Source organism: Vulpes vulpes, chromosome 9 (genome assembly GCF_048418805.1).
Source record: "Vulpes vulpes isolate BD-2025 chromosome 9, VulVul3, whole genome shotgun sequence".
In the NCBI taxonomy this organism is placed as follows: Eukaryota; Metazoa; Chordata; class Mammalia; order Carnivora; family Canidae; genus Vulpes; species Vulpes vulpes.
The window spans coordinates 89,362,466-89,385,808 of record NC_132788.1 but is presented as its reverse complement, the minus strand read 5'-3'; the positions used below and the strand labels follow the sequence as shown (position 1 = coordinate 89,385,808).

Here is a 23,343-nt window from a genome sequence, read left to right as displayed (position 1 = left end):
TTACTCGTGTGTACTAAATTATGCATCACAGGAGAAACAGTGGGATTTTTCTACACTAGTCATCATGTTTCTAGCCACCATTACCACTGAAAACTGCATAGTGAGAGCAAGAACAAAATGCCCTTCTCTTGTTCTAGGTCTTGTTGAAGAGTTGGCACAAGTAATTCTTTGCCCGGTCCCTGGGTTATGTGTTTTTAACATAGCCATGCGGCTGAGTTAGCCAGGGCTGCAGCTTGCATGTAGCCTGGGGATTCCTCTGACCTGGGCCACTAGAGGAAGTACCTACCGCCCCTGTCCATGAGCTCAGCCTGGATGGGGCCGACATTGCCAATTGGCTGGCATTTTCCTGGGACCCACTTCACTGTTCCATCCTACGGCAGGGAAGGAATACTTACCCTAATTATAAACCGGAACTGAAAGTCAGTAGAGGACATGCTACTTGTCTGTCTGGCTCGGCTCATTTTATTTGTATGAAAACACAATTCAATATTGGCTCTTCTCCTGAAGGTATATTTTGAGCATCACTAGTTAGAAAGGGCACCTGATGACTCAGTATAAAGACTCATGTCCTACTCAGCTTTGACAAGTGTGCCAGGCTCCAGAGAAACCTCCCAGATTTAAGAAAGGACTAAAAGTTTCCCTAAAATGAGAACTGGGTTGGGAGCACTTTGCTGCCTGATAAATTCTGTACGATGATGGAGATGCCACAAGAGATGTGTATAATAACCCAAACGGCTCTCTGCACGCAGAGTGTGAACAGATCCATGTGCCATATGGTGGGAATGTGAACTGCATAGATGTGTGCAGGCTCACTTTTGCATCTGCAGACAAATCTATGAATATCTAGATTTTTCTAACTGGTTTAAGGACTGTGTATGGCAGATTACGGAGTTGCCTAAAGCCATAGGAAGGAAACTGGTAGCATGATCAGGTCAAGATGACGCTTGTAAAGTCATGTTTAAAGACCAACATAGTTTCTATGCCTTCCTTCCTGTACCCCCTGATCTTTATCTCTAGAGTTAAAGATGATTTATTTCTCCATAATGTCTATTGGGCATGCAGATGCCATGTCTGCCGTTCATGGAGTCACATTTGCTTCTCTCATAGCCGACGCTGGCGTCGCTGGAACCGCTTCAATCGCAGAAGATGTCGTGCTGCTGTGAAGTCTGTCACGTTTTACTGGCTGGTTATTGTCCTGGTGTTTCTCAATACCTTAACCATTTCCTCTGAACACTACAATCAGCCTGACTGGTTGACGCAGATTCAAGGTGCGAGCAGAGGCTGTTTTCTTTTTGTTCTGATTCTGAATTAGGGCCTCCTGAAGCTGTCCAACTGTAGTTTAGTCTTATCTGATCAATGTGTAATGACAGGACATTTCTGGGGGCATAGAAGACAGTGGAACCATCCAGGCACAGGCGCAGCCCACGTGGTATGCAGAATGAAGCACTCTGGGGCCGAGTCTTAACCCTATGACAACCTAGGGTCAGGGAATCTTGTAGTTGGAAGGGACCTCATCTCCCTTCTCCCTGTCCCCACTGGCAACTTTCTTTTCCCACATGGTATTCTTGGCAAGTGTCTGTTGCTCCCTTACCTAGAGAGCCCCAGCAGTGCAGTACAGGAGTTCACCCCCAGACACCATCCATTCTGAGTTTGTCAGTTGTGATCTATGGGGAGGTCCTATTTCTGGCCAGCTCTCCAGCCTGCTGCAGTTAGAAGTGACCTTGATGGACAACTGCTTTTTATATCATGGTGCCCTAAGCAAGACCAGACTGGCCTTTCTATGACTGAAACAAAAAATATAATACGCTGGTATAAATGCAGAAGCACAGGCTTTTAGGTCTAGAGAACATCAGAGAGTGTATGGTAAACTGCTCCTCCCCATTTTATAGTCAGTAAAACTGAGGCCCAGAGAACTCCAGGGACTCCTCCAGAGTCCCACAGCTAGGTGGTAGCAGAAGCAGGACTGGAACCCGGCGGACAGACCATAAACACTGGTGCCACATTTCTGTAATGGGGGCCATAGCAAAGACTGGGGCAAGGTGCTAGGGCATTTCCAGCAGAGACTGGTGGGAAGGGGTTCTGAGGAGGGAAGGAGAAGAGACTGGTGGGAAGGGGTTCTGAGGAGTCTGAGCCACGCCCACGATCAGACCCTTTGTCTTTACAGATATCGCTAACAAAGTCCTCCTGGCTCTGTTCACCTGCGAGATGCTGGTAAAAATGTACAGCTTGGGTCTCCAGGCCTATTTCGTCTCTCTCTTCAATCGGTTTGATTGCTTCGTGGTGTGTGGTGGCATTACCGAGACCATCTTGGTGGAGCTGGAAATCATGTCTCCTCTGGGGATCTCTGTGTTTCGGTGCGTGCGCCTCTTAAGGATTTTCAAGGTGACCAGGTGAGAGCGCATGCATCTCGCTGCAGGTGTTTTCTGGCCGGTGGGGGGGGGGGGGGGGGGGGCTGGCGATCAGCCTCGCCCTGGCCCTGTGATGTCTGCTGTGTCCTGTGGGCGTTCCACGCTCACACCCCCATCTTGACTTGTAGGCACTGGACTTCCCTGAGCAACTTAGTGGCCTCCTTGTTAAACTCCATGAAGTCCATCGCTTCGCTGTTGCTTCTGCTTTTTCTCTTCATCATCATCTTTTCCTTGCTTGGGATGCAGCTGTTTGGTGGCAAGTTTAATTTTGACGAAACACAGACCAAGCGGAGCACCTTTGACAATTTTCCTCAAGCCCTTCTGACCGTATTCCAGGTGAGCCCTTGCGAAGAGCCCATGTGAGCCGCTGTCTTGTCCCTCCTCGACCCAGGAAGACAGGATGAGTCTGCCGCGATTAGTGACCTCTGCCCCAATAATGCTCTAACAGACCTTACACCACGGAAGTCGATTGTTGAGCACCTGACTCCAGCTATCCATGTGGCGTGATGTCCTGTGTTTGTAAGACCACTGGACAGATGACAGGATAATAGACCAAAAACTTCTGTTTGATTTGTGAGGTTTCTGTGAGATAGGCTCTAAAATCCTCTTCCTGTTCTTTGTGAATTTTTGATTGCAGGCAAGTTTTGTGATCCTGGCTCACACGGATTTATGCAAAGAGATGAATTCTAAAGCCCTAATGCTCCGGTGTGTAGTCAGAAGACTCAGGGTGATAAAAGAGTTGTGACAACCTTCTGTCCCTTTGTTTCTCCCTCCTGTCATGGGGACAGACAGGCTCTGAGCATGTCCATGCCATTGAGGCCTGTGAAGGCCACCAGGCTGAGAAGGAGGAACAGTGGACTCTGCACTCAAAGCAGCAGCCTCCACACGCCACCTGGCTTTAAGCTGCGGTGTTCTAAACCCCCTCTTCCTATGTTTTGAGCTGAAGCCCTTCCTCGAACAGAGTGGCAGATAAATTTTAAAGACCCATCTGCCCTTGTCACTTTTCTCACGTTGTCAGTGATTTCCAGAGCCCTGCTGGGGAGGCAGGAAGGCCTGGTAGGAGGGACCGTAGACGTGGACATCCAGGTCTCCTGCTGGCTCTTTCAGTGCTCAGCCCTGTAACCTTGGAAGGTCATTATTTTTTGTGAGGAGGAAAAAAAAACAAAAACCAAGATACTAGAGATCTATAAGATTCATTTCTGCTTAGTCATTTTGAGGTGAATAGAATTGCTAGCCCTGCTATAGACCATACTTTTTTTGAAATATACTTTAATTTTTGGATCATACTTAATTTTTAGCCACTGATTAGTTATTCTTTTTTCTGCTCTCTTTCAGAGAAACGTATACAGTGGTGGTAGTTTTTGGTAGTACCCATGTCTGGCACAAAATTCAAATGCTTACAAAAAGGATATAAAGTAACAAATGAGTCTTGTTCCCACCCAGCCACCAATTTCTCCTTCTAGGAGCAATCACCATTGAATAGTTTCCATGTAATCTTTGAGATACATTTGCTTATAGATGTAAATCAATGAACCTACCAACTGACCCACCTCCCAGTGAATGTGATATGATGCAGATGGTAGCTCATTTTACATGCTGTTTTCCGGCTTCTTGCCATTTAAAGTGTCCTTAGGAATCTGCCTTTTTGGTCCATAAGGGTTTGCCTCCTATTTTGGATTCTGCACACTCTGTGGCTGTCCCCTAACTTATGTAACTAGTCCCTAGCCAATGAGTATTTCATTATATCTGGCCTTGGCTTGGTGAGTGACCTCGAACACAGACCATGGGCACATGTGTGAACATAGACATGTAGTGTAAATATTCCAGAAGGGGAATTACTGATTTGAAGGGTGTGTGTCCATTTCCGACACTGACACTCTTGCCCAGCATCTTCCTCAAAGTAGTGTCAGTCCATCCTCCAGGGATGGGGCATGGATGCTGTCCCACACCTCACTACTTCTTACCACAATGGGTGTTCAAACTTTTTGATGGTTGTCTGACAGGTGAAAATGGTATCTTATAGCTTTAATGCCTATTTCTCTTATCAGGAGTGAACTTGAATGTCTTCATGTGATTAAGAGCCACAAAGTTCCTTTCCAGGGAATTGCTTTATCTTTTGAAATCATTTGCCCATATTTCTCTTGTGTTGTGAGCCATGACTGTTTTATTTTTTAGGTGTCTAGTTCAGATAGACAATACAGGAACACATATACTCCCTCTCTGGAAGATAGTATGGTTTTATTTTTATTTATTTATTATTTTTTTAGATAGTATGTTATTAAAATGCTATTTAGGTTCATCTGATTCTACCCAGATGACAGATTGAGTTATGAGACATCATCAGTAGAGAAAGTTCCATGTGAAATTTCAGATAGCTATTAGTATCTGCTCATGAAATAGTTTATAAATTTATATGAGATACTTGGAATTCCCTGCTTCTACAAATTCATGGATCTAATTCTCCATTTCTAGAGTAGATTAACCATGTGGAATAGTAGGCAACCATTAAGAAGACTGAAGGCACTTACTGACACAGAGGGTCTCCAGAATATATTGTTGATTAGGGTGGAGGGAGAGAAAAGGCAAATGCAGAAAATTCATATAGTATGACATCCTTTATGCCTAATAAATCTTAGAAGACAATAGCTACCTCTTTCCTTTGGGTGCGTATCTGTGTGTTTATGTACACAAGGTTCTGGAGAGAGGCACCAACAGCATGTGCTGGGGGGGGGGGTGTTAAGAACTGCAGTGTCATCAAAGTACTTATGTACTTACACGTACATAAGTCTTACGTGTAGTATTACTTTATTTCCATGTCAAGAATTAACTCTTGTGTCTGTAATTGAAAACAGTTTTGAAAAGTCTACGGGATAACTGATGGATTAGCTGAGTGCAAATGGGGCAGTGAAAGGCAGCTCAATGCAGATTTGGGTGGCCCCTGGGGAGCTGTGGGAGGCCATTGGGAGCTGCAGTCCAGCTGCTGTGTGTGGGTGACCACAATTTTGGCCTCTTAGATCCTGACAGGGGAGGACTGGAACGCCGTGATGTATGATGGCATTATGGCCTATGGCGGCCCCTCGTCTTCGGGGATGATCGTCTGCATCTACTTCATCATCCTCTTCATTTGTGGTAACTGTATCCTTCAAGCTGACCAGGGGCTTTGTCATCATCATTTTGTTTTGTTTCTCCCTGTCTGAACTACCCTGAGGTGGTGGCAGTGGTGGTGATGGTGTGGTAGCAATGGTGGTGGCAGCCTTTGGGGTGGAAAAGTGAATGCCCTTACCTTATTAGCTCAATATCTGTTCTCCTTTACTGTCATTGGGACAACATAGTGGGGTCAGAGTTGCAGTAGGCTTTGAGAAGTGAGCAAGCTGGGGAAGGGAACATGGGATAGCGCATGGGCTATGCCCATCTTCACCCAGCTTGACATCACAGCTCCTACACAGATCCCAAGGGAAGGCTTAGGGCAGAGGTGGGTTATCCTCCATGCCATCATGCTTGGGAGGTTAGGGGTACATCTGTGTCTCTTAAGACCTTTCCTGACCAGTGGGACCATTGATCATTAGTGACTTGACATAAGCTCCCCGGACCTGATGTGGCTTTGCTGATCTGTACAACTCGGGGGATCAAGTATCCATTGACTAGCTGCTGTATTGGGCTATGAGCTCTTTTCTGAGTACCCTTTACTCCTTTTCCTCGGCAAAAGGCATTCCCTAATTCTAGACTTCTGCAAATGTGGGTCTCTCTTTCCCTCGATCAGACCCTTTATGACCCTATAACTTTTGGTTGTGTCTTCTTTCTCTCTCTGACCTCCCTGACTGACACAGGACCTAGCATATGGAACTCTCAGTGAGGGTTTGGCAAAAGAGCAGTTATACAAACATCTGAATACTACCTCTTGGTCTTTATCTTTTTATTTTAAAGAATTCTCTCTGGATTCTTCTCCTAAGAAGCCCTAGATTCCTTTAGCTCTCCCCCCCCCCCCCCTTAATTTTCTTGGTTCATTAGTGAGATGTCTTCTATGCAGAAGCTCTAGTACAAACTTCTAAGGACAATACATAGAAACCCCACTAGTCCCTCAGGCAGCTCGAACACCCCTCCTACCCAGAGATGAGCTCTCCTACCCGATTTTATCCTTATAGCTCCTACTACACATGGGGGGCCAGCACCTACTGGATTTGGGATGAGTGCTTCTCCATCCCCTCAGCTCAACAATAAACTTGTTGAGTCAGGAATATTTTCTTTGTATTAACATGTCTCATGGCTTATTGTGGGGGGTCTTGCACATAGCCCTTGGTAAATGCTTGTCAAATAAACGATCAGTATTCATTTCTTGTTGTACTCTCCTCGATGAACCCTTCAGGCCAGAGCACTATACTGGCTTTGGGTCTGCAGAGAAGTATTCCCTGGCTCCCCTCATTCTGGTTACACATTGTGGTTTTGTTTTTGTTCTGTAATACGTATATTACTATCTGAAATGCTTAAGTAGTTTATGTTCTTTCTCCCCCAACTAGAATAGATGCTCCATGGGAGTAGGGATTCCTGTTCATCATGTCCCTAGCACCCAGCACAGTCCCCAGCATTTGGAGGTGCTTGGATGTTTTTTAATGAATTCCAAAGTATGCCACTCTTTAGGAGGGTCTGGGTAACGCCTCTAAATATAGATGATGGGTGTTTACTCTTGGAAACCATTTTATTTATAAACTTGTAAGATTTTTCTATGGTTTATTACTCTGGATGTGCTTTCCACTACCCAAAAGAGTTTGGTGTCATTGCAAGACTGAGGATACCATATTTATTCATTGGGCTCATTGGTAGGAATTCTCAATTATAGTTAGTCTTGCACTAATCTCTGCCTGAGCCACGATTACCCCACATGTATCAGAGGAGTGCTCGTGTTACCAAGCCATCACCCAGCCCAGGACAGATTGCTTCCCTGGGCTCATTACAAGCTCTGCTTAAAACATAGTCTAGCATATCAAAGGCATTTTGAACGTTTTCATAGAATTTGTTCATGGCTCTCTCCTCTTAAAAGACCTGAATAGCTTAGTCAAACACAACATCCTCTGGAAGTTCTCTCATCACCAGTCCCTTGACAGGTTACACTTGTGTTACCCAGCTGAGATTTCAGATTGCATAGGCCCTGTGGGACAGTGGTGTGCCTCTCCCATCTCAGGGTTCGTGAGCTCCCACAGTCGTGCATGCCAGTGGCCATGCAGCAGCCAGGGAGAAGCATCGTCAAAGAAGGAGCCATCTTGACTTACTTCCCTCTGATTCTTGTGCTTCTCAAAAGTGTGTTCAACTGCTGGTGAATAAAAAAACAGGCATCTTCCAGGAGATTTTAGAACCTTTTTCAGAATTTTTTTTCTATCATCCAAGGAAGCCACATATACAACATTATAGGAAGAGCCAAAAACCTGATAGCTTGTTCAGTCACCTCACTTTTTAGGACTTGAAAACATAATATTCAAGCACAGTAGTCAAAGATATAGCTACAGTGGGGCTATTCAAAAGAGTAGTTGGGGTGCCACCTGGCAATACATCAGTGTTTGTGCAGCAAATGAATGAATGAGCAAGTATCTGCAGACTCTGAAGACCATTTCAGATGAAAAGGAACTCAGACTGCCTTGTGCAATCATCATCTTGAATAATGTGTAGTCTTTAAAAGGGTCTTTTTTGGAAAGCACACCCTGGGTGTGTGTGTGTGTGTGTGTGTGTGTGTGTGTTATGCATACATGTGTGTTTTAAAAGAAAGAAAAGATACACAAAGCAAAATATAAGACGCATAAAAACACCATGTTCATGTTATAGATTGTTTCATGCAGTGTGTATTATAGCCATAGGTACCTCGGGGTACAGAGACACATGTTTGTGTAAGCACACACGTATGCACACACATGAAAGGAAATGTTGAAGTTTGTAGATTTTCATGGGTTTTAGTAAATCTGAATTTTGCTTCTTTCCAGACTGTCTTCTACAACTTTCTAGGAGTTTTTGTTTTTGTGTGCATGTTTTTGTTTTTTAAGCAGGCGTTGGTCTTCTCATCTTATCAAATGTATACAGCACTAGGGGACAGTCACCTGTTACCAGCCTTCCAGAGCACAGAGGAGGGTGACGTTGCCATTGTGGATCACAAGTAGTAGTGTTTATAAATTGTGTTGTTCCCTTAAAATGTTCAAACTAGATATCCTACTGAATGTCTTCTTGGCCATCGCTGTAGACAATCTTGCTGATGCTGAAAGTTTGAATACTGCCCAGAAAGAGGAAGCTGAAGAGAAGGAGAGGAAAAAGATTGCCAGGTAACCCTGTTTGCATCCATGGATGGAATTTCAGTCAGAACCCAGGCCCTGGGCTCTCCTTCCCTCAAAGCCGAGAGTAGGAGTCACATGGTCTCATGTTTATAGAACCTCTGTGGTTAATTTTGGTGTCATAAAATAAATGATGCCTTCAATGCTGATGAGCTCTTGCATGAGAATTTTAATGAGATGATCTATGTAATGAAGCCAGTACACCATGGTGAATGGGAAGCTCTGAGTGTGAGTTGTGCTATGTTCTTACTGTTACAGTTTTTTCCAATTAAATTCTGTCCTTCATCAGGCCACTGTTGATTCAGAATCTGGATTAGCATTTTTATGCATAGAAATATGGCTATTTGGTTTCTCGTGTTCTTTTTCCCTGTAGAAAAGAGAGCCTGGAAAATAAAAAGAACAACAAACCAGAAGTCAACCAGATAGCCAACAGTGACAATAAGGTATATATCCTGAAGTAATTCTCTCCTTTTTGTTTATAAATGAATCTGTTCATACTGTCATTAGAGTACCATTTACACCATGAGAAGTATTCTGTGTGATACTTGGTGTGAGAGTGTGGCACACCATTGTAGACGCTGGCTTCTCAGGGGGACTCTGGATGAATTTAAGCGGCTAGCTGGTTATTAATCAGTGTTTCACCAAATAACCAGTATGACATGTATCTGACTGGGGGACCACTTATTTTTTCTTTATTGAAATTGTGTCGTGAGACCTGACGTGTTAGTATCTTCTCGGTGGGGGTTCAAGAAGAGGATTGTTAATAGATGTCTGCCTCCAGAAGAAATCTTGGAATTGGAGGTGCACAGGGCTATGCTGTCAAACTTCATCCCACTCAGGAAAGCTCTGGATTTTTCATTTGTCTGTTCCTTAAGTCAGTAAATACTTAGAGTGGTTACTGTGTGGCAGATACTGAGGATCAGCAATGAACAAGACCGATGAGGTCCTGTGTGCATCCCATTCTAGCAGGGAGACATGAATCTGCTGTGCAGTTACCATACAGCATGTGGGACGCTGTTGGGTAGAGAGAGGCATGGCTGGTGCTGGCTAGCCATGGCTGGGAAGGAGTTAGACCCACTTTCTCCTCATCTGCCCCCAGAGCTATGTCTTAAGCAGAACCATCACTGGGGACACCTGTCCATAGGCATGCATGCACTTATGTGCAACAGAGCTTCTATCCCTGTACTGAATGGCAGGGCTGAGTCTATACTTTGGTCCTCTGCAGTGCACTGAAGTCAGAGTCTCCCCTCCTCTCAAGACCTCTCTGTCATCCTAGGTTACAATTGATGACTACCGAGAAGAGGATGAAGACAAGGACCCCTACCCACCTTGTGATGTGCCAGGTATGGTGACAGGTGTCACTGAGGCCAGTGACAGGCTTTCAGTTCATGTGTGATATAGCTTTGCTACCACTCAGTGATCAGAGGCTCAATCTGTGGCTGGCCAGCCCAGCTGGGGTGATGGTGGATGGGGAGGCTGCTGAGGCCACGGGGCCAGTCCCCTTGTGGAGCAGTTAGCCTTGCTTTTTTTCTCTTGGTCACCCGGGTAGCTTACATAATCCAAAATCCAGGTTGTGGGGAGAGAAAGTGTGAGTGGATCAAGGCAAGCCCCACTTGTCCTGAAAAATCTTTCTAGGAGGCAACCAGACATTCCTACTGTTATTACTGCTCACCTGACCCTTTCACATTTGCTGGTGCCTTTATTGGCTGATGTAGCAGAGACTGTGGGGGAGGGGGGTCAGGGGGTAGGAATGGTTGTGTGTGGCTTGAAGTCTCATGCACAGTTTTTCAGGGTGAAGCTGATCAAGGCTACTGGGGAAACAGCTGGGTACTGGGAGTTATAGCAGTGAGAATCCCACTGCCAGTACCCTCTCCCTGTGCTTAGATCTGGAACTGCTGGGAACCTTCTTTCCAGTACTGCACACACTCACAGACAGGCACGCTTCTCAGCCCTTCACAGGAACTCAGTCCATATTCGGAAGGGTTTTCATTAATGTAAGCTAATAGATGTGAAAGTTTGCTCTCTATATGAAATTGCGAACAATAATTCAAACCCAAATGCAATCGTGTTATTTCGTGCCTATAAAAAAAAGTGTCTCATTTACAGTAGGGGAAGAGGAAGAGGAGGAGGAAGAGGATGAACCTGAGGTTCCTGCTGGCCCCCGTCCTCGCAGAATCTCAGAGTTGAACATGAAGGAGAAAATCGCCCCCATCCCCGAAGGAAGTGCATTCTTCATTCTGAGCAAGACCAACCCGTAAATACTCAGTTTCTGATTTCATTGCTGCTGTGTCTCACCTGTCACCCTCCAGATTGCTCGAGGGGATGCTGCAGATGGGGTAAAGGAGGGTGGTTCACAGCCCTTCTCTGTGCCTTTGCATTGGAGTCCCTGAGTCCTTTCTGACCCCTCTCTTGCCCCAGCCTGCCTTTTTCCTCTGTCCCAGTCTCTTCCTGGCTGTCCCATTCCTGGATGGAGGTGCTGTTAGGAGTATGACTGGCTCCGAGGAGAGGTGCCATCCCAGACTCTCCTCCCCCTTAGCCCCTGTACTAGTCAGAGCCCATGGCTCAGGTGTCCACGGTTGTCACCTGTGTTTTCCATCCAGAGGACCCTTTCTTCATGAGCGGGCCCTTTTGTTGAGATGCTCTGAGGATGAGAATTTTGTGACCAAGTTCCACATAGCATCTTCATTTTGAGATCCAGTTTAGTTTGTCACCTGTTCCCTACTGGGTTTTATGGCGATGAAGTGATATTGTTCACTGATATTTTATAGGTGGTAGCTATTCAATTCAGCCCTATGATATCCTGTTTAAAATAGCATTTCTCGTGTTAAATTGATATGGTACTCACCAGGAGCACGGTACTTACAAGTACTGCAAGAGGATGACATTTATTTACTAGCTGGTTTCTAGGTTTTAAATCATCTGAGACAGATGGCATACCAGGGGGAATGAAAAGCTCCTGGAAAGGTTTCTAGAATTATAGAAGCGTTTCTTGACTGCCAGAGAAGGACGCTGTGGAATTCACAGTCCCCAGGGAGACATAGGTGGGAAGCAAGGCTGTAGTCCTTAGTAACTTGAGGATTTGATAATAGTTTTTATAGCTCATCACTGTTGAGAGTTTGAGTATCTTTTTATTTTTAAAAATTTTTTAAAGATTTTATTTACTTATTAGAGGGCATGAGCCAGAGGGAGGGCAGAAGGAGAAAGACTCCCCACTGAGTCTCCCTAGCCTGACTCTGGGCTCAGTCCCAGGACCCTGAGGTCAAAATCTGAGCCAAAAGCAGATGCTTAACTAACTGAGTCACCCAGGCACCCCTGGGTGTCTCTTTAAAAAAAGATACTGAGCTGATGTTACTGACACCTACAGCTCGCTGGGTCCACATATATTGAAGGAATGGATTGACGTCCCCCCAAAGCTGTGAACACTCCTGCACTCACTGCTTTGGATCATTTCCCCAGACTCACCTGCTAACAGCTTGCAAGCCCTCCCAGGGCACATCCCAGCATGAAGCAGCCCCAAAAGGGAGATTTCTCATAAACTTGACTCTAGTTTTGAAAGTGAAAAAGGAAAATATTTTCAAGGGAAAATATGCATGTATTCTGTAGGCTAAAAATTAAATCTTTCAATTCTAAAATCAAATGTTGAGGTTAAGGGTAGTCTGGCATAATTAGCCCTTGGGATCTCAGGGGCAACAGGACTCTGAAGACTCTGTCACATGGTTCATAAGATCCCTATACAATTCTTGCATGATGCAACTTTCACTCCACTTTCTTAGGTGTGCTTGTGGGTTGACTCCAAAGTTTAAAAACAAAAACAAAAAGCACTTATGACGGAATCTCCATATAACAGGAGATTTTACCAGCCCGTCTACTACATTTTCATACAGCCAGGCTGCAGTGTAAAAAAAGGAGTTAGTCTCCTTTTTAAGTTTTAATTCTTAATTGAAGTCTAGGTGACATACAATAGCCTATTGGTTTCAGGCACACAGCATAGTGATTTGACAAGTCTGTACATTGTGCAGTGCTCACAACGATAACATTATTACAATATTATTGATGATATTCCCTATGCTGTACTTTTCATCCCCGTGATTTGTTTATTTTATAACTGGAAGTTTGTACCCCTGGATCCCCTTCACGCATTGCTCTCATTCTTGTGAGCTGTTGCAATGAGCTCTGAGCTCAGATTCCTTCCTAAGGCAGGGAAAGGAAGCCACTGGGCTTCATGTCCTAGTGGGAAACTGTTACCATCCTGCTGGATTGGAAATCTCCCTCAATCCTTACTAGCTGCATCACCTTAACACATTTCAAATGCTTAAGCCTCAGTTTCTCCACTTGGAGCAGGACAATAATACCCACTTTTAAGGACTTGATGAATGATGTCTATGGAGCCCACACACAGAGCTGCGGCACTGTGGGCCTTTGGGGTCTGCCTTCTGGGACTTTACAGGGGCTCACAGTCAGGTGGCTCTGGTTGGCCAGGTGCGAGCATGGGTAGCACGGCAGACAGCTGTCCTCTGCCTGACGTGTCACCACAAGTAGCCCCAGCATGCAGAAGGCCCTGGCCCTGCCCAGGGCTGTGTCCATGCAGCGGCTTTCCCCACAGGATCCGCGTGGGCTGCCACAAGCTAATCAACCACCACATCTTCACCAACCTCATCCTCGTCTTCATCATGCTGAGTAGTGCCGCCCTTGCCGCCGAGGACCCCATCCGCAGCCACTCCTTCCGGAACACTGTAAGCCACAGAGCAGGGACAGGTGGGCGGGTCTTCCACTGGGACGAGCACCAGTCACTCAGGCAGGGCTAAAGGGTAGAGGAGGCCTCTCATGCACCTGGAGGCATCTGGTATTTCGGGATGTGAGTGCCAGGCGGGGGGATTTGTCTCATCACGACAAACCTGTTTTGAATCCCGTCCACTACACTTCATTTTAAATACTCTGCAGTAACTTAAAGTGCCTTCAGGGGCCCTCTTCTCCTCTTCGTTCCTTGCTGCCAACGCCCTGGTCCCTCTTTTCGCCTCCCTGGTCAAATTCACATCTACCCCTATTTTGAGGTTTCTGCCCACTTGGTAGCATCCAGCAGGAGAGAAATTAGGAGTGGAATCAGGTATGTCACGTGCCCAGAAGCTCTCATTTAGGGACATAGGCTGAAATTCACAGAGCAACTTGGTTTCATTATTGGGGGAAACACAAGTGGCAGGGGGGCCATGGTGTGTGGAACTGAGTGGTGCAGTGGAGAGGAAGAACTATGTTTTGGTGGGGCCAGGGAGGGGTTTTACAAAGAAAACAAGTCGACAGTTAAGGTTTCTGTTATCAGTTTTGTACTTTAGGGAGAGCACGCTTCCACTGCATCTGTGCTATACAGAAACTAGTTTCTCAAATAGTTCTTGCCTCTAAGCAGCCCCATCCTAACAGTTCAGCTCATTCAGCATTGAGAACAAAGACCAACCCAAAGGTGACATCACCACTTCAGAACACCGGCAGTCTGTTGATTCCTCTGGCCTTGATACTATAGTACAATTTCAGGTGATGATCAAGGAAACCCAGAGGAGGGAGGCCTGCAAGTGTGCATGCGCGGCCGTTCAGCATTGCTGCCTGGTTAGTACCTCTCTGGGTACCTCAGATTTTGAGAGATTTGAGGATTCAGACAAATCACCAGATCAGTGTCCCAGGATTTGGGTTGGGACTGTCAAGCCTTGTGCTGTGTCTTTTCATTTCCAGTGCTTTTGGTTTGAAGCCTGGCAGACCTGATCTATCAGACTGATAAAACATGGGCGCTCTGCTATGCAGATGTTAAAGAACTTCCTTCCTAAGGCACATATTGGTGTAGATGTAAAGACAAAGGCCATGCACGTGTCTTAATCTGCACTCACAGATCAGGGCTTGCGTTAGAGGTTCTGAGACCGTCTCTATCTAAATGTTCAAACGGAGTGAAGACCTCGGTGTCATTGAGCTCCATCACAGAAAGGAAGCACAAGAGGAAGAAGCTGTTTGGAAAAAAAAATACCATTATTGACAGACTAGGTCAGGAGCTAGTCTAGAACACAGATTGACAAGGAGTTAATTGACATGGGGCCTCATGTTCTTATTTTTTATTTTGATTACTTCCCCATGAGTTTATTTCCCGGCTGCTCTTTCCAACAACGTTATTGTTCTTTTTAAACAGATGTGTGTGTGTGTGTGTGTGTGTGTGTGTGTGTACACGTACGTGTATTGCTTGTCAAATACTACAGTGTTGATTGTGGTGAGAATGCTTAACATGAGATCTACTCTCTTGATAAATTAAGTGTACGAGCCAGCATTCTTAATGGTAGACACTGTGTTGTGCAGCAGATCTCCAAAACTTACTCATCTTGCATGTCTGATACTTTATACCTGTTGAACATCTTCCCATTTCTCTCTTCCCTGGCCCCTAGCAATATCCACTCTACCTTCTGTCTAAGGGTTTGACTACTTTAGATACCCCCTGTAAGTGGACTCAAGCAGAGGTTTTGTTGTTGTTGTTTTTACCTTAGCTGAGTTATTAGTAAACAAGGAGTAAATGGAATAAAGAATAACTTGAATCTGAGAGCTTTGACCTTCAGCACCAAGTTGGGTTGTTGGTATGTGGGCAGTGGTGTCTGCCTTGACTACATGGGTGCTTTTCAACATGAACGATCCTTCTGTGACCTAGTATGGGGGAAGGGGCAGGGGTTTGCAGTGTACTGGAAATACCTTTCATTGCCTGGCTAGCAATACAAATTTACAAGAGGTTTCCATCAAGATCTATAAATCTCAAAACAGAAATGGTTTGGACAATGACTACCCTCTGGAGAACTTCAGCTGAGGACAGTTGGCCTTTGTAGCAGGAGCCCTCCCTGACTGTAGTGGAGCAGTAAAGGGCTCCCCTGGGCTGGATCCCATCCTTGAGGGGTTCTCAACTAGCATTTTGCAGACCTCATTCCTTGCCCAGCCATGCTGTGACCAGCTGTGTGGCTTGAGTAGCTGCCCCCTGACCCTTTCCCAGCATCCTCATCTGTTACCTGAAGGGGGTTGGTCTGAGGGGTCTCCACAGTCTCTTTAGCTCTGATCTCTTCAGTTCTTTCAAAGCCATAGAGCATAACTGTGAAAAAGAACAGCAGCCAAGAAGCCCTCTGTAAGTGGCAGTCTTGGCTGCCATCTTTGTGGTTGAGGGTCCCCTGTGAGCATCCTTAGTTGAGCAGTCAGATTTTTGCCACCCCCCCACAAACCCCCTGCACCACTCACCTGCCCACCCAGTAGCTCTGAGAAGATGCAGAAACCCAGGAAGAGTTCTCTGAGCAGGACTCAGTGGGGGAGTAGATGGCATTTTCAGGAATACTGATAAAATAGCCTGGACTAATAATTCAAAGGCCAGGTCAGTCTGTTCTTTGAGTGTGCCCAGCTAAGTAAAAACCAAACAAGATCCCAGTGCTGGGGGAGAGCAGTGTTATATATGGAGCAGAGGCCAAAAGTTTTACAAGTTACTTTATAAGTAAAAATACAAGTTCACTTGCAAAGTAAGACTCTTCCCTGAGGACTTCTCCAGCCCTGCACCCCAGTGAAGAAAGGGTATTTACTCCCTGATGACACGGGCTGGAATTGGAAGGGGCATGTGGAAGCTTTTGGCCCCACTGGATGCCATTTACACCTTTATTTACATTTCCCCACCTATCCGAAGCTAAGCTAGATGACAACCTATTTCATTCAGCCAAAAACTGTTAAAAATCCAAAATGGATATAAGCCTCCAGTCTGTCTGTTGTCACCAGTTTGTCAATGCGGTGCTCCGATGAGCAAAGGTTATTAATAAAGCGCTTGTAGAAATGAACCTCTGTCCATCCGTGACAGGAGACAGGGAAGAGAGCCCACATGAGTGGTTGAAGGAGGTAAGTCCCCAGATGCTCTTTGTTGGTCGCAAAGAGGAGCTGCAAGCGGCCAGGTGGGCGCACCTGCCCCCAGAGTGGCGGGCCTATCCCTGGAGAACGGGTGTCTGACTGCATGCAGGGGTCCTGCCTGGGGGCGTGCAGCTGTCAGTCTGTCCGGATGCCTGTTTCTTATGTCCAACATGTTGTACCTTGCAGATACTGGGTTACTTTGACTATGCTTTCACAGCCATCTTTACTGTTGAAATCCTGTTAAAGGTAATGGCTTTTTCATTGATCCTCATATACTCTAAAGCAGCTGTAGCAATAATAGTTCCAATTCTTTGTTTACCTTCCAGATGCTAGGTTATGCAGATTATGTCTTCACTGGTACTTTTGCATTTGAGATCGTTTTGAAGGTAACAGGTTCCACAGCAGTGTGTCTAAGGGGCCCGCTCCTGTGTGACACACGGCAAAGAAGCGTGAAGTGCTTTTGACTATATTTATTTTTTGCCTTCTGTGATCAAGCTACGCTTTTATTTATTTTTTTAACCAAAGGATTTTTTTTCCTGTAATCATTCAACTTGTTTTTGCTGTTTCTTTTTAACCTTTAAGTGCATGTAGGAGCAACTTTGGCTTCATAATAGTGACTGGAAATATTTTGCTCCTCTTTAAACATAACCTCTGAAATTTGTCATCTGATAACAGATACATCACTTTGTGTGAACCTTCTTCCACCTTTCCTGACCTCAAAGTCAGAGGAAAAGCACTTATCCTATGAAGGGAATGTATCTCTCTTCATTTCTTTGATTGAACTGTTTTCAGTGGCCTGAAATAGTAACACACTATTTTCTTGCAATGGGATTTGCAAGATAGCCCGGGTCTTATTTGCGTTGAGATATTTTGTATCTGTTTTGATGGATGGGCTTACATTTATGCAAACAAAAAGGGCACCCTTTGGACGGGGCACCCTAAATGTACTGCCCATGCATGAGCTCACAGTTGCCATTACTGCATGTGGTTTGTGGACTGACTGTGAAGGCCACCTGGGACGAGCTCATTCCCTGTGCACTCAGAGGTCCGAAGACCCACAGCAGACAGCCGAGAAGCCCCCTGTCTCACGAAGTAGCATGGGTCATTGCAGTCCCAGGACAGCGTGACCCTTGACAATGGTCAGAGCAATCATCTGCTAGTGTGAAGACAAGCTGGGAAATTTTCACTACAATTTTCTTTTAAACCATTTTGAGTTTTTATGTGTGCATCTCAGGGGGAAAAATGCATTTTATGTTAGACTCCTGTGAAACTTGGGCTCTTTATAAAACCTTTTATAAAATGAAACCTCGATGAACTTTGTTGGGGAATGGGGTACTTCGAGTTACTTTCTTTTATTTTTGTTTAATGATAACATCAGCACAAAACCAACCAACCTCTGTTTAAACTTTTGTTAAAAGTCTAAAAATTCATATTTACTTTCCTGCCTTGAAGCCAGTAACTGTGGCTGACAGTTCTCAGTGAGAACCGTACCAGGTTAGCAATTCTAACAGCGTCACTATGGTGAGGAGCACAGACACATAATACACAGGGGTTAGAGGTCAAGGACACTCACCCTGCCTCTATTTGATTCCCTGAGCTGCCTTTTTTTTTTTTTTTTTTTTTTAAGTTTCCTCAAACTGAATGGGGGACATGCTCCACTTAATCTGTTAGCCTGGTTCATCGAGGTTTTATTTTACTTCCCATATTTTTTAGTTGTTAAATGAAGATAGTTATTTTTGGGCACGGGGGCAAATGAGATACAGGGTTATTTAAAAGAAATAAAAAAAATTAATGCTTTTAAATTTCTGGATATTTGCCTCAGTGGCTTACAATCTTCCAAGTTATTCTTCATTTTAAAGATGTGTTAGAGGGTGTGGAAAACAAAACTTAAAGCCAGAAAGATTCAGAGAATGGAGATTTGTCAAAGAGCATCTAGCTTCTGCAGTGGTGGTTCCTGCTAGCCGTGGGAAGGCCCGGGAGGCTATGTGACGATTTAGTTGAACCGTATCGAAAAATAAAAATTGCCATTTTTATAGGCCAAGAACAATGGCGTGTTGGCAATTTCATACGGTTCAGTGTAACAGCTTCCCGACTTTAGCTCTCCTATTCTGGACTCACCTGAGCCTTCAACTTTTTTTCTTTTTTTAAATGCACAGTGAACTCTATGTACTTTACTGTTTTCACTCTGGAAACTTCCTCAATAAACTTTTGCATTGCCAGTAGGCACCTCTCTGGAGCACCCGTGGTGTGGGTGCCTGGTGCATGTGGCATATGATTCCAGAGCTGGGTGACTGCCTAGGGGAGAGGCCTGTGCAAGCTTCCCAACCACACCTTGCACATGATCGAATCACTGGACTTGGAGGTGCCATTTAAACTGGGTCTCGCTGAGTGCCATTAGCAGCAGGCAAGGGCCCACCCGGTAAAGCGACGCAAGTCTCTCTAAACAGAGCCTGTGAGCACTGGGCTCCAGTGCTTTTGCCAGCCCCACTGGGAAGACATGCTGGGGTGACAAAGGCTTTCCTGGGGCCTCAGGGGCCAGAGCTGGCATGTTGTGGGGCAGCCAAGTTATCTGTGCAGCTATGACATCCTGATGAGCAGGGCCATGTGGAAACCCTTCTGGGACAGGCTCTTTGGACCTGCCCATGCTGGATTCCTACGTGCGGTTTGTCATCGCTGGAATGGAGTCTAGACTGGTCTCTTCTTTTGAAATATATCTGAAATAACCTTCCCTTTTCCATCTTTGAACAAATATTTGGTTGCTCAGCCCTGTTGGTTTACATTTCTGGCTTCCTAATGCATGCTTGTTAATAAAGTCATACTTTTCTCAAGGTCTTGTAAAGAGCCCAGGTTTTGTTTCTTCTGAGAGGAAAAAAAAAAATCCATAAATCACTCATGCTTCTGTTTCTAGATGGCGACTTTTGGAGCTTTCCTCCACAAAGGGGCTTTCTGCAGAAACTACTTCAATCTGCTGGATATGCTGGTTGTTGGGGTGTCACTGGTATCATTTGGGATTCAGTAAGTATTCTGGGGTGAGTGTGGGAGTGTGAGCAGAAGACTGTTGGGTAGGGTGGTTTATGTGAGGAATTTTAATGTAAGTCATAAAGGCCTGGCATTATTTTAACAATTACATAAAGTTACCTGGGAAAGCTTGATTTGTATGCTGGAAAGCATTGGGACAGTTCATGCTTTCTCCTGCTTCTCTCCATGCCCCCTGCCAAGTTGGAATTCTTATTCTGTGTGATATTTGCTTTCAACAGAGAAGTCTTGATGAGAGAGGGGGAAGTCAGATTCTAGCTTGGGTCCCTCGAGGACCTTAGTTCTCATACAAGGTAGGAGAGGGCCTCTGGGGGCCCTTTCAGCTTGGATATTGAAGGCTTCTTCCTCAATCTCCAGGATATGTCAGCTGCCATGACCCCTTCCTCTTGGCTTCTACAATTTTCAGCTAGGAGGGGCAGATGCTATAAGTTAGGGCCCTAGGGCCTTTCCATGGCCTTTACAGATGCCCCAGCAGCACACTGCCTGCCTATTTGACCCAGAGGTCTGGGGCAGAGGCTCCAGTGGGAGCATCCCACAGTGGCCATGCTTCCCTGCTGATTTTTTTTAAAAGATTTTCTTTATTTATTCATGAGAGACACACAGAAAGGCAGAGACATAGGCAGAGGGAGAAGCAGGCTCCCCAGGGGGAGCTGAATGTGGGACTCAAGCCCAAGACCCCAGGATGCTCAACCACTGAGTCACCCAGATGCCCTTTTTCTGCTGATTAGAGGTACCTATGCTCAGATGATGGCCATCAGTACCCCATATGAGAACAGGTGCTCACCTATGACCTCTGAGCCTAAGTTCAATGGAGAGGCTGCATCCCCCTCAGGAAATTAAAGACCCATACCTGAGACAGTCCTCACCTCCTACCACTGCCCAGGGGGAGGGAGCCAGGAGTTACAGCTGGAGGGGACATTCTCACAGCATCTTTGTAGCTTCCAGAAATTCCCAGCTGCACCTACCTTCTCCCTGCAGCCCTTGTCACTGCCTTCCAAGCATGTGTTCCAGCCACCTGCAGGGCCCCATCAGCTGTGTTCTCCCACTTGGGGCCTTTCTAGTGCAGCTCCCTCTGCCTGGAGCCCCTTCCCCCTTTTCTAGCTAACCTGCCCCTCTCCCTGGGACTCACCTGGCTACCACCTCCCAGGCTCCTCTAGGATGTGCTCTCCTGGCAGTGCATCCTGCATCCTCTCCATTGTCAGCTCCACCACACAGGTGCTGATGGGGTCTCTGCCACCCAACATTGAAGTAGGAGGCTGGAGAAGCCCAGCATAGACCAGGTCTCCCTACTTAGAAAGCAAAACCCACCAAACAAGACCACAGCCTAAAAGCCAAGGACTGCCTAGCATTTACATAGAGTGAAAACAACAAAGCAAATTCCTAAATCATGACACACAAGTAAGGGCTGGAATGGAGTCTAGACTGGTTTCTTCTTTTGAAATATATCTGAAATAAGCTGCCCCTTTTCCATCTGTGAATGCCTATGGGCCTGGCCCAGGATGGGCTGTGGAGTGTGTACAGGACAGAGAAAGACCCATGTGTGAGAGAGTGTGTGTGTCTGTGTATGTGTGTGTCACAGTGGGAGGTGAGCTCAGCTCCACGTGGGCAGTCGTCCTACAGTGAAGACCACCTGCAATAATTTCAAAGTATTTTATCTGACTGTAATACACCCTGCCTTCATTCTTTGCTCTTTCCTTAGATCCAGTGCCATCTCCGTTGTGAAGATTCTGAGGGTCTTAAGGGTCCTGCGGCCACTCAGGGCAATAAACAGAGCAAAAGGACTTAAGGTTTGGGCGTCTGCCCTCTGGGCCAAGCTACTTTGGTTGGGGCCAGAGGTGGGCTGAGGCTTGATAGGTTTTACAAGGTTATACGTTTGGAAATTGCATTTCTAACCAGTGACACTGCCTCTGGCAAGTGCTGAAAGTATATTTTATCTTTGTTAATTTATTTTTCTTAACATGATTACTGTATATTTTTAAAATTATTAATATTTTCTCGGGTTTATTTTGGTTTTTAAATCTATTTTCATGCAGGCTGTGTAAAAGGTCAGAGGTTTTGCATTTTCCGGAGTCCATCTATGGGGGGGCAGGGGTCCCTGTGGACTTGTGTGCCAGGCAGTGCTGTGCCCTATAGTGTTTCTTTGGACTAAACCATTTTGGAGGAAACCAAGGAAGAGGCTGGTCTATAGGGGTGCTTCTCCCTGGTGACCACGATGCACCAGGGGTCTCCCCACAGATAACTACCTGAAAAACCAGTGCAAGGGAATGCAAAGTTGGAAAATCATATAAAAATGCTCATAAACGTAGAAAACCTTGGCTAGTATTAGCTCACCCCGAGACTCAAACAACAGAGGCAGATAACGCTCCTCTCTCCCCAGCATGTGGTCCAATGTGTCTTCGTGGCCATCCGGACCATTGGCAACATCATGATTGTCACCACCCTTCTCCAGTTCATGTTTGCCTGCATCGGAGTACAGTTGTTCAAGGTACGGGGAATGTGCCTTCTGGCATGAAGCCCAGCTGATCACTTTGCAGGGAGCCTGCATTTGACTGCCCGTCTGTTTTATATGTAGGGAAAGTTCTATCGCTGTACAGATGAAGCCAAAAGTAACCCCGAAGAGTGCAGGTGAGTGTCCTGAATGTGAGAGTGGGGAATGAATGAGGAAGAATAGAAAATTTCAAGGATCTGACTATGCTCACATTTCACAAGTTTTCATCATGGACTGCAAGAGGCTTGTGTGCTCAGCTCGTGGCTGGAGAGATGGGGGGGGGGTGGTTTCATTTGAGATGACATTCACATATCATGAAATTAATCATTTTAAACTGCAATTTGGTGACATTTAGTACAATCAAACTGTGATACAAGCATGGCCTCGATCTAGTTCCAAACCTTCATCACCCCCAAAAGAATGGAGAGATGGCTTTTGGTGTTTGCCATAGATTCTCTAAATGGGGAGAAGGAGTGCCCTAAAACCTAAAATAACAATTATGAAATGCCCCAGAGAGCCCCTCCTTCCAGCCGCTTGGAGAATTTTTTCCCAAACCAGAACTCAAAGCTCAACTCTCTGGCATTCCAGAGCTGGCTAGCCCCTACTGACAGGTTCTCCAGACTACCTTTCTCCCCATACTCCCAACACCCACATTTGGGCATATTTTTCTTCACAAGAATGGACAGAAGAGAGACAAGGTGGGAAACACCTGTGTCTCTTATCCCAAGATGTCCAGAAGAATGTGAGGCAAGGCATGGAACCACTGTCCAGAGTTGTAAGACCATGTAGTCCGTGTTTCTCTATTCCTTGGGTATGGCGCCACTGAGGTCTGGCTGCTGGCACTGCTCACAATTGTTTGGGGTTTCTTTTCAACAGAAGGTGCAAGTCAGAGTGTGCCAGCTGCACGGTGACTGGTTGTGTACCACCAGGGCCACCCTCCATGTAGGCTGTGGGGCAGGGGTGCCTCCTGCCATGGAGCAGCATGGGAACAGACAGAAGACCCCTTCTCTTCTCTCCCTAAGCCCCTTCCGTCCCCCCTCTGTGACATAAAGGCATTGGCCCCTTTCCTGAAATGAAATTCAATGACAAATATTGTGTACCAGAAATTATAGAATTATCTTAACAAGGAAAACTGGGAGTATTGTTAGTACAAAGAGAAGGAATTTGATAACAACCAAAACATAGATAAGAGGATACCCAGGTGGGGTGGGGG

General features: G+C 45.7%; 1 protein-coding gene across 12 annotated transcripts in view; it reads left to right on the top strand.

The window, feature by feature from the left end:
- Window positions 1-23,343, top strand: part of CACNA1D (calcium voltage-gated channel subunit alpha1 D) — a 300,511-nt gene that overhangs the window by 215,271 nt on the left and 61,897 nt on the right. For all 12 annotated transcript variants that reach the window (XM_072720761.1, XM_025986349.2, XM_072720759.1 and 9 more), the window contains 14 exons: window positions 1,108-1,268; window positions 2,165-2,390; window positions 2,537-2,744; window positions 5,423-5,543; window positions 8,593-8,707; window positions 9,090-9,159; window positions 9,993-10,059; window positions 10,823-10,970; window positions 13,320-13,449; window positions 16,793-16,852; window positions 19,515-19,621; window positions 21,342-21,429; window positions 22,020-22,127; window positions 22,215-22,267. In XM_072720761.1, coding sequence (XP_072576862.1) covers window positions 1,108-1,268; window positions 2,165-2,390; window positions 2,537-2,744; window positions 5,423-5,543; window positions 8,593-8,707; window positions 9,090-9,159; window positions 9,993-10,059; window positions 10,823-10,970; window positions 13,320-13,449; window positions 16,793-16,852; window positions 19,515-19,621; window positions 21,342-21,429; window positions 22,020-22,127; window positions 22,215-22,267 — 1,662 coding nt within the window. The remainder of the gene's footprint in view (window positions 1-1,107; window positions 1,269-2,164; window positions 2,391-2,536; window positions 2,745-5,422; window positions 5,544-8,592; window positions 8,708-9,089; window positions 9,160-9,992; window positions 10,060-10,822; window positions 10,971-13,319; window positions 13,450-16,792; window positions 16,853-19,514; window positions 19,622-21,341; window positions 21,430-22,019; window positions 22,128-22,214; window positions 22,268-23,343) is intronic.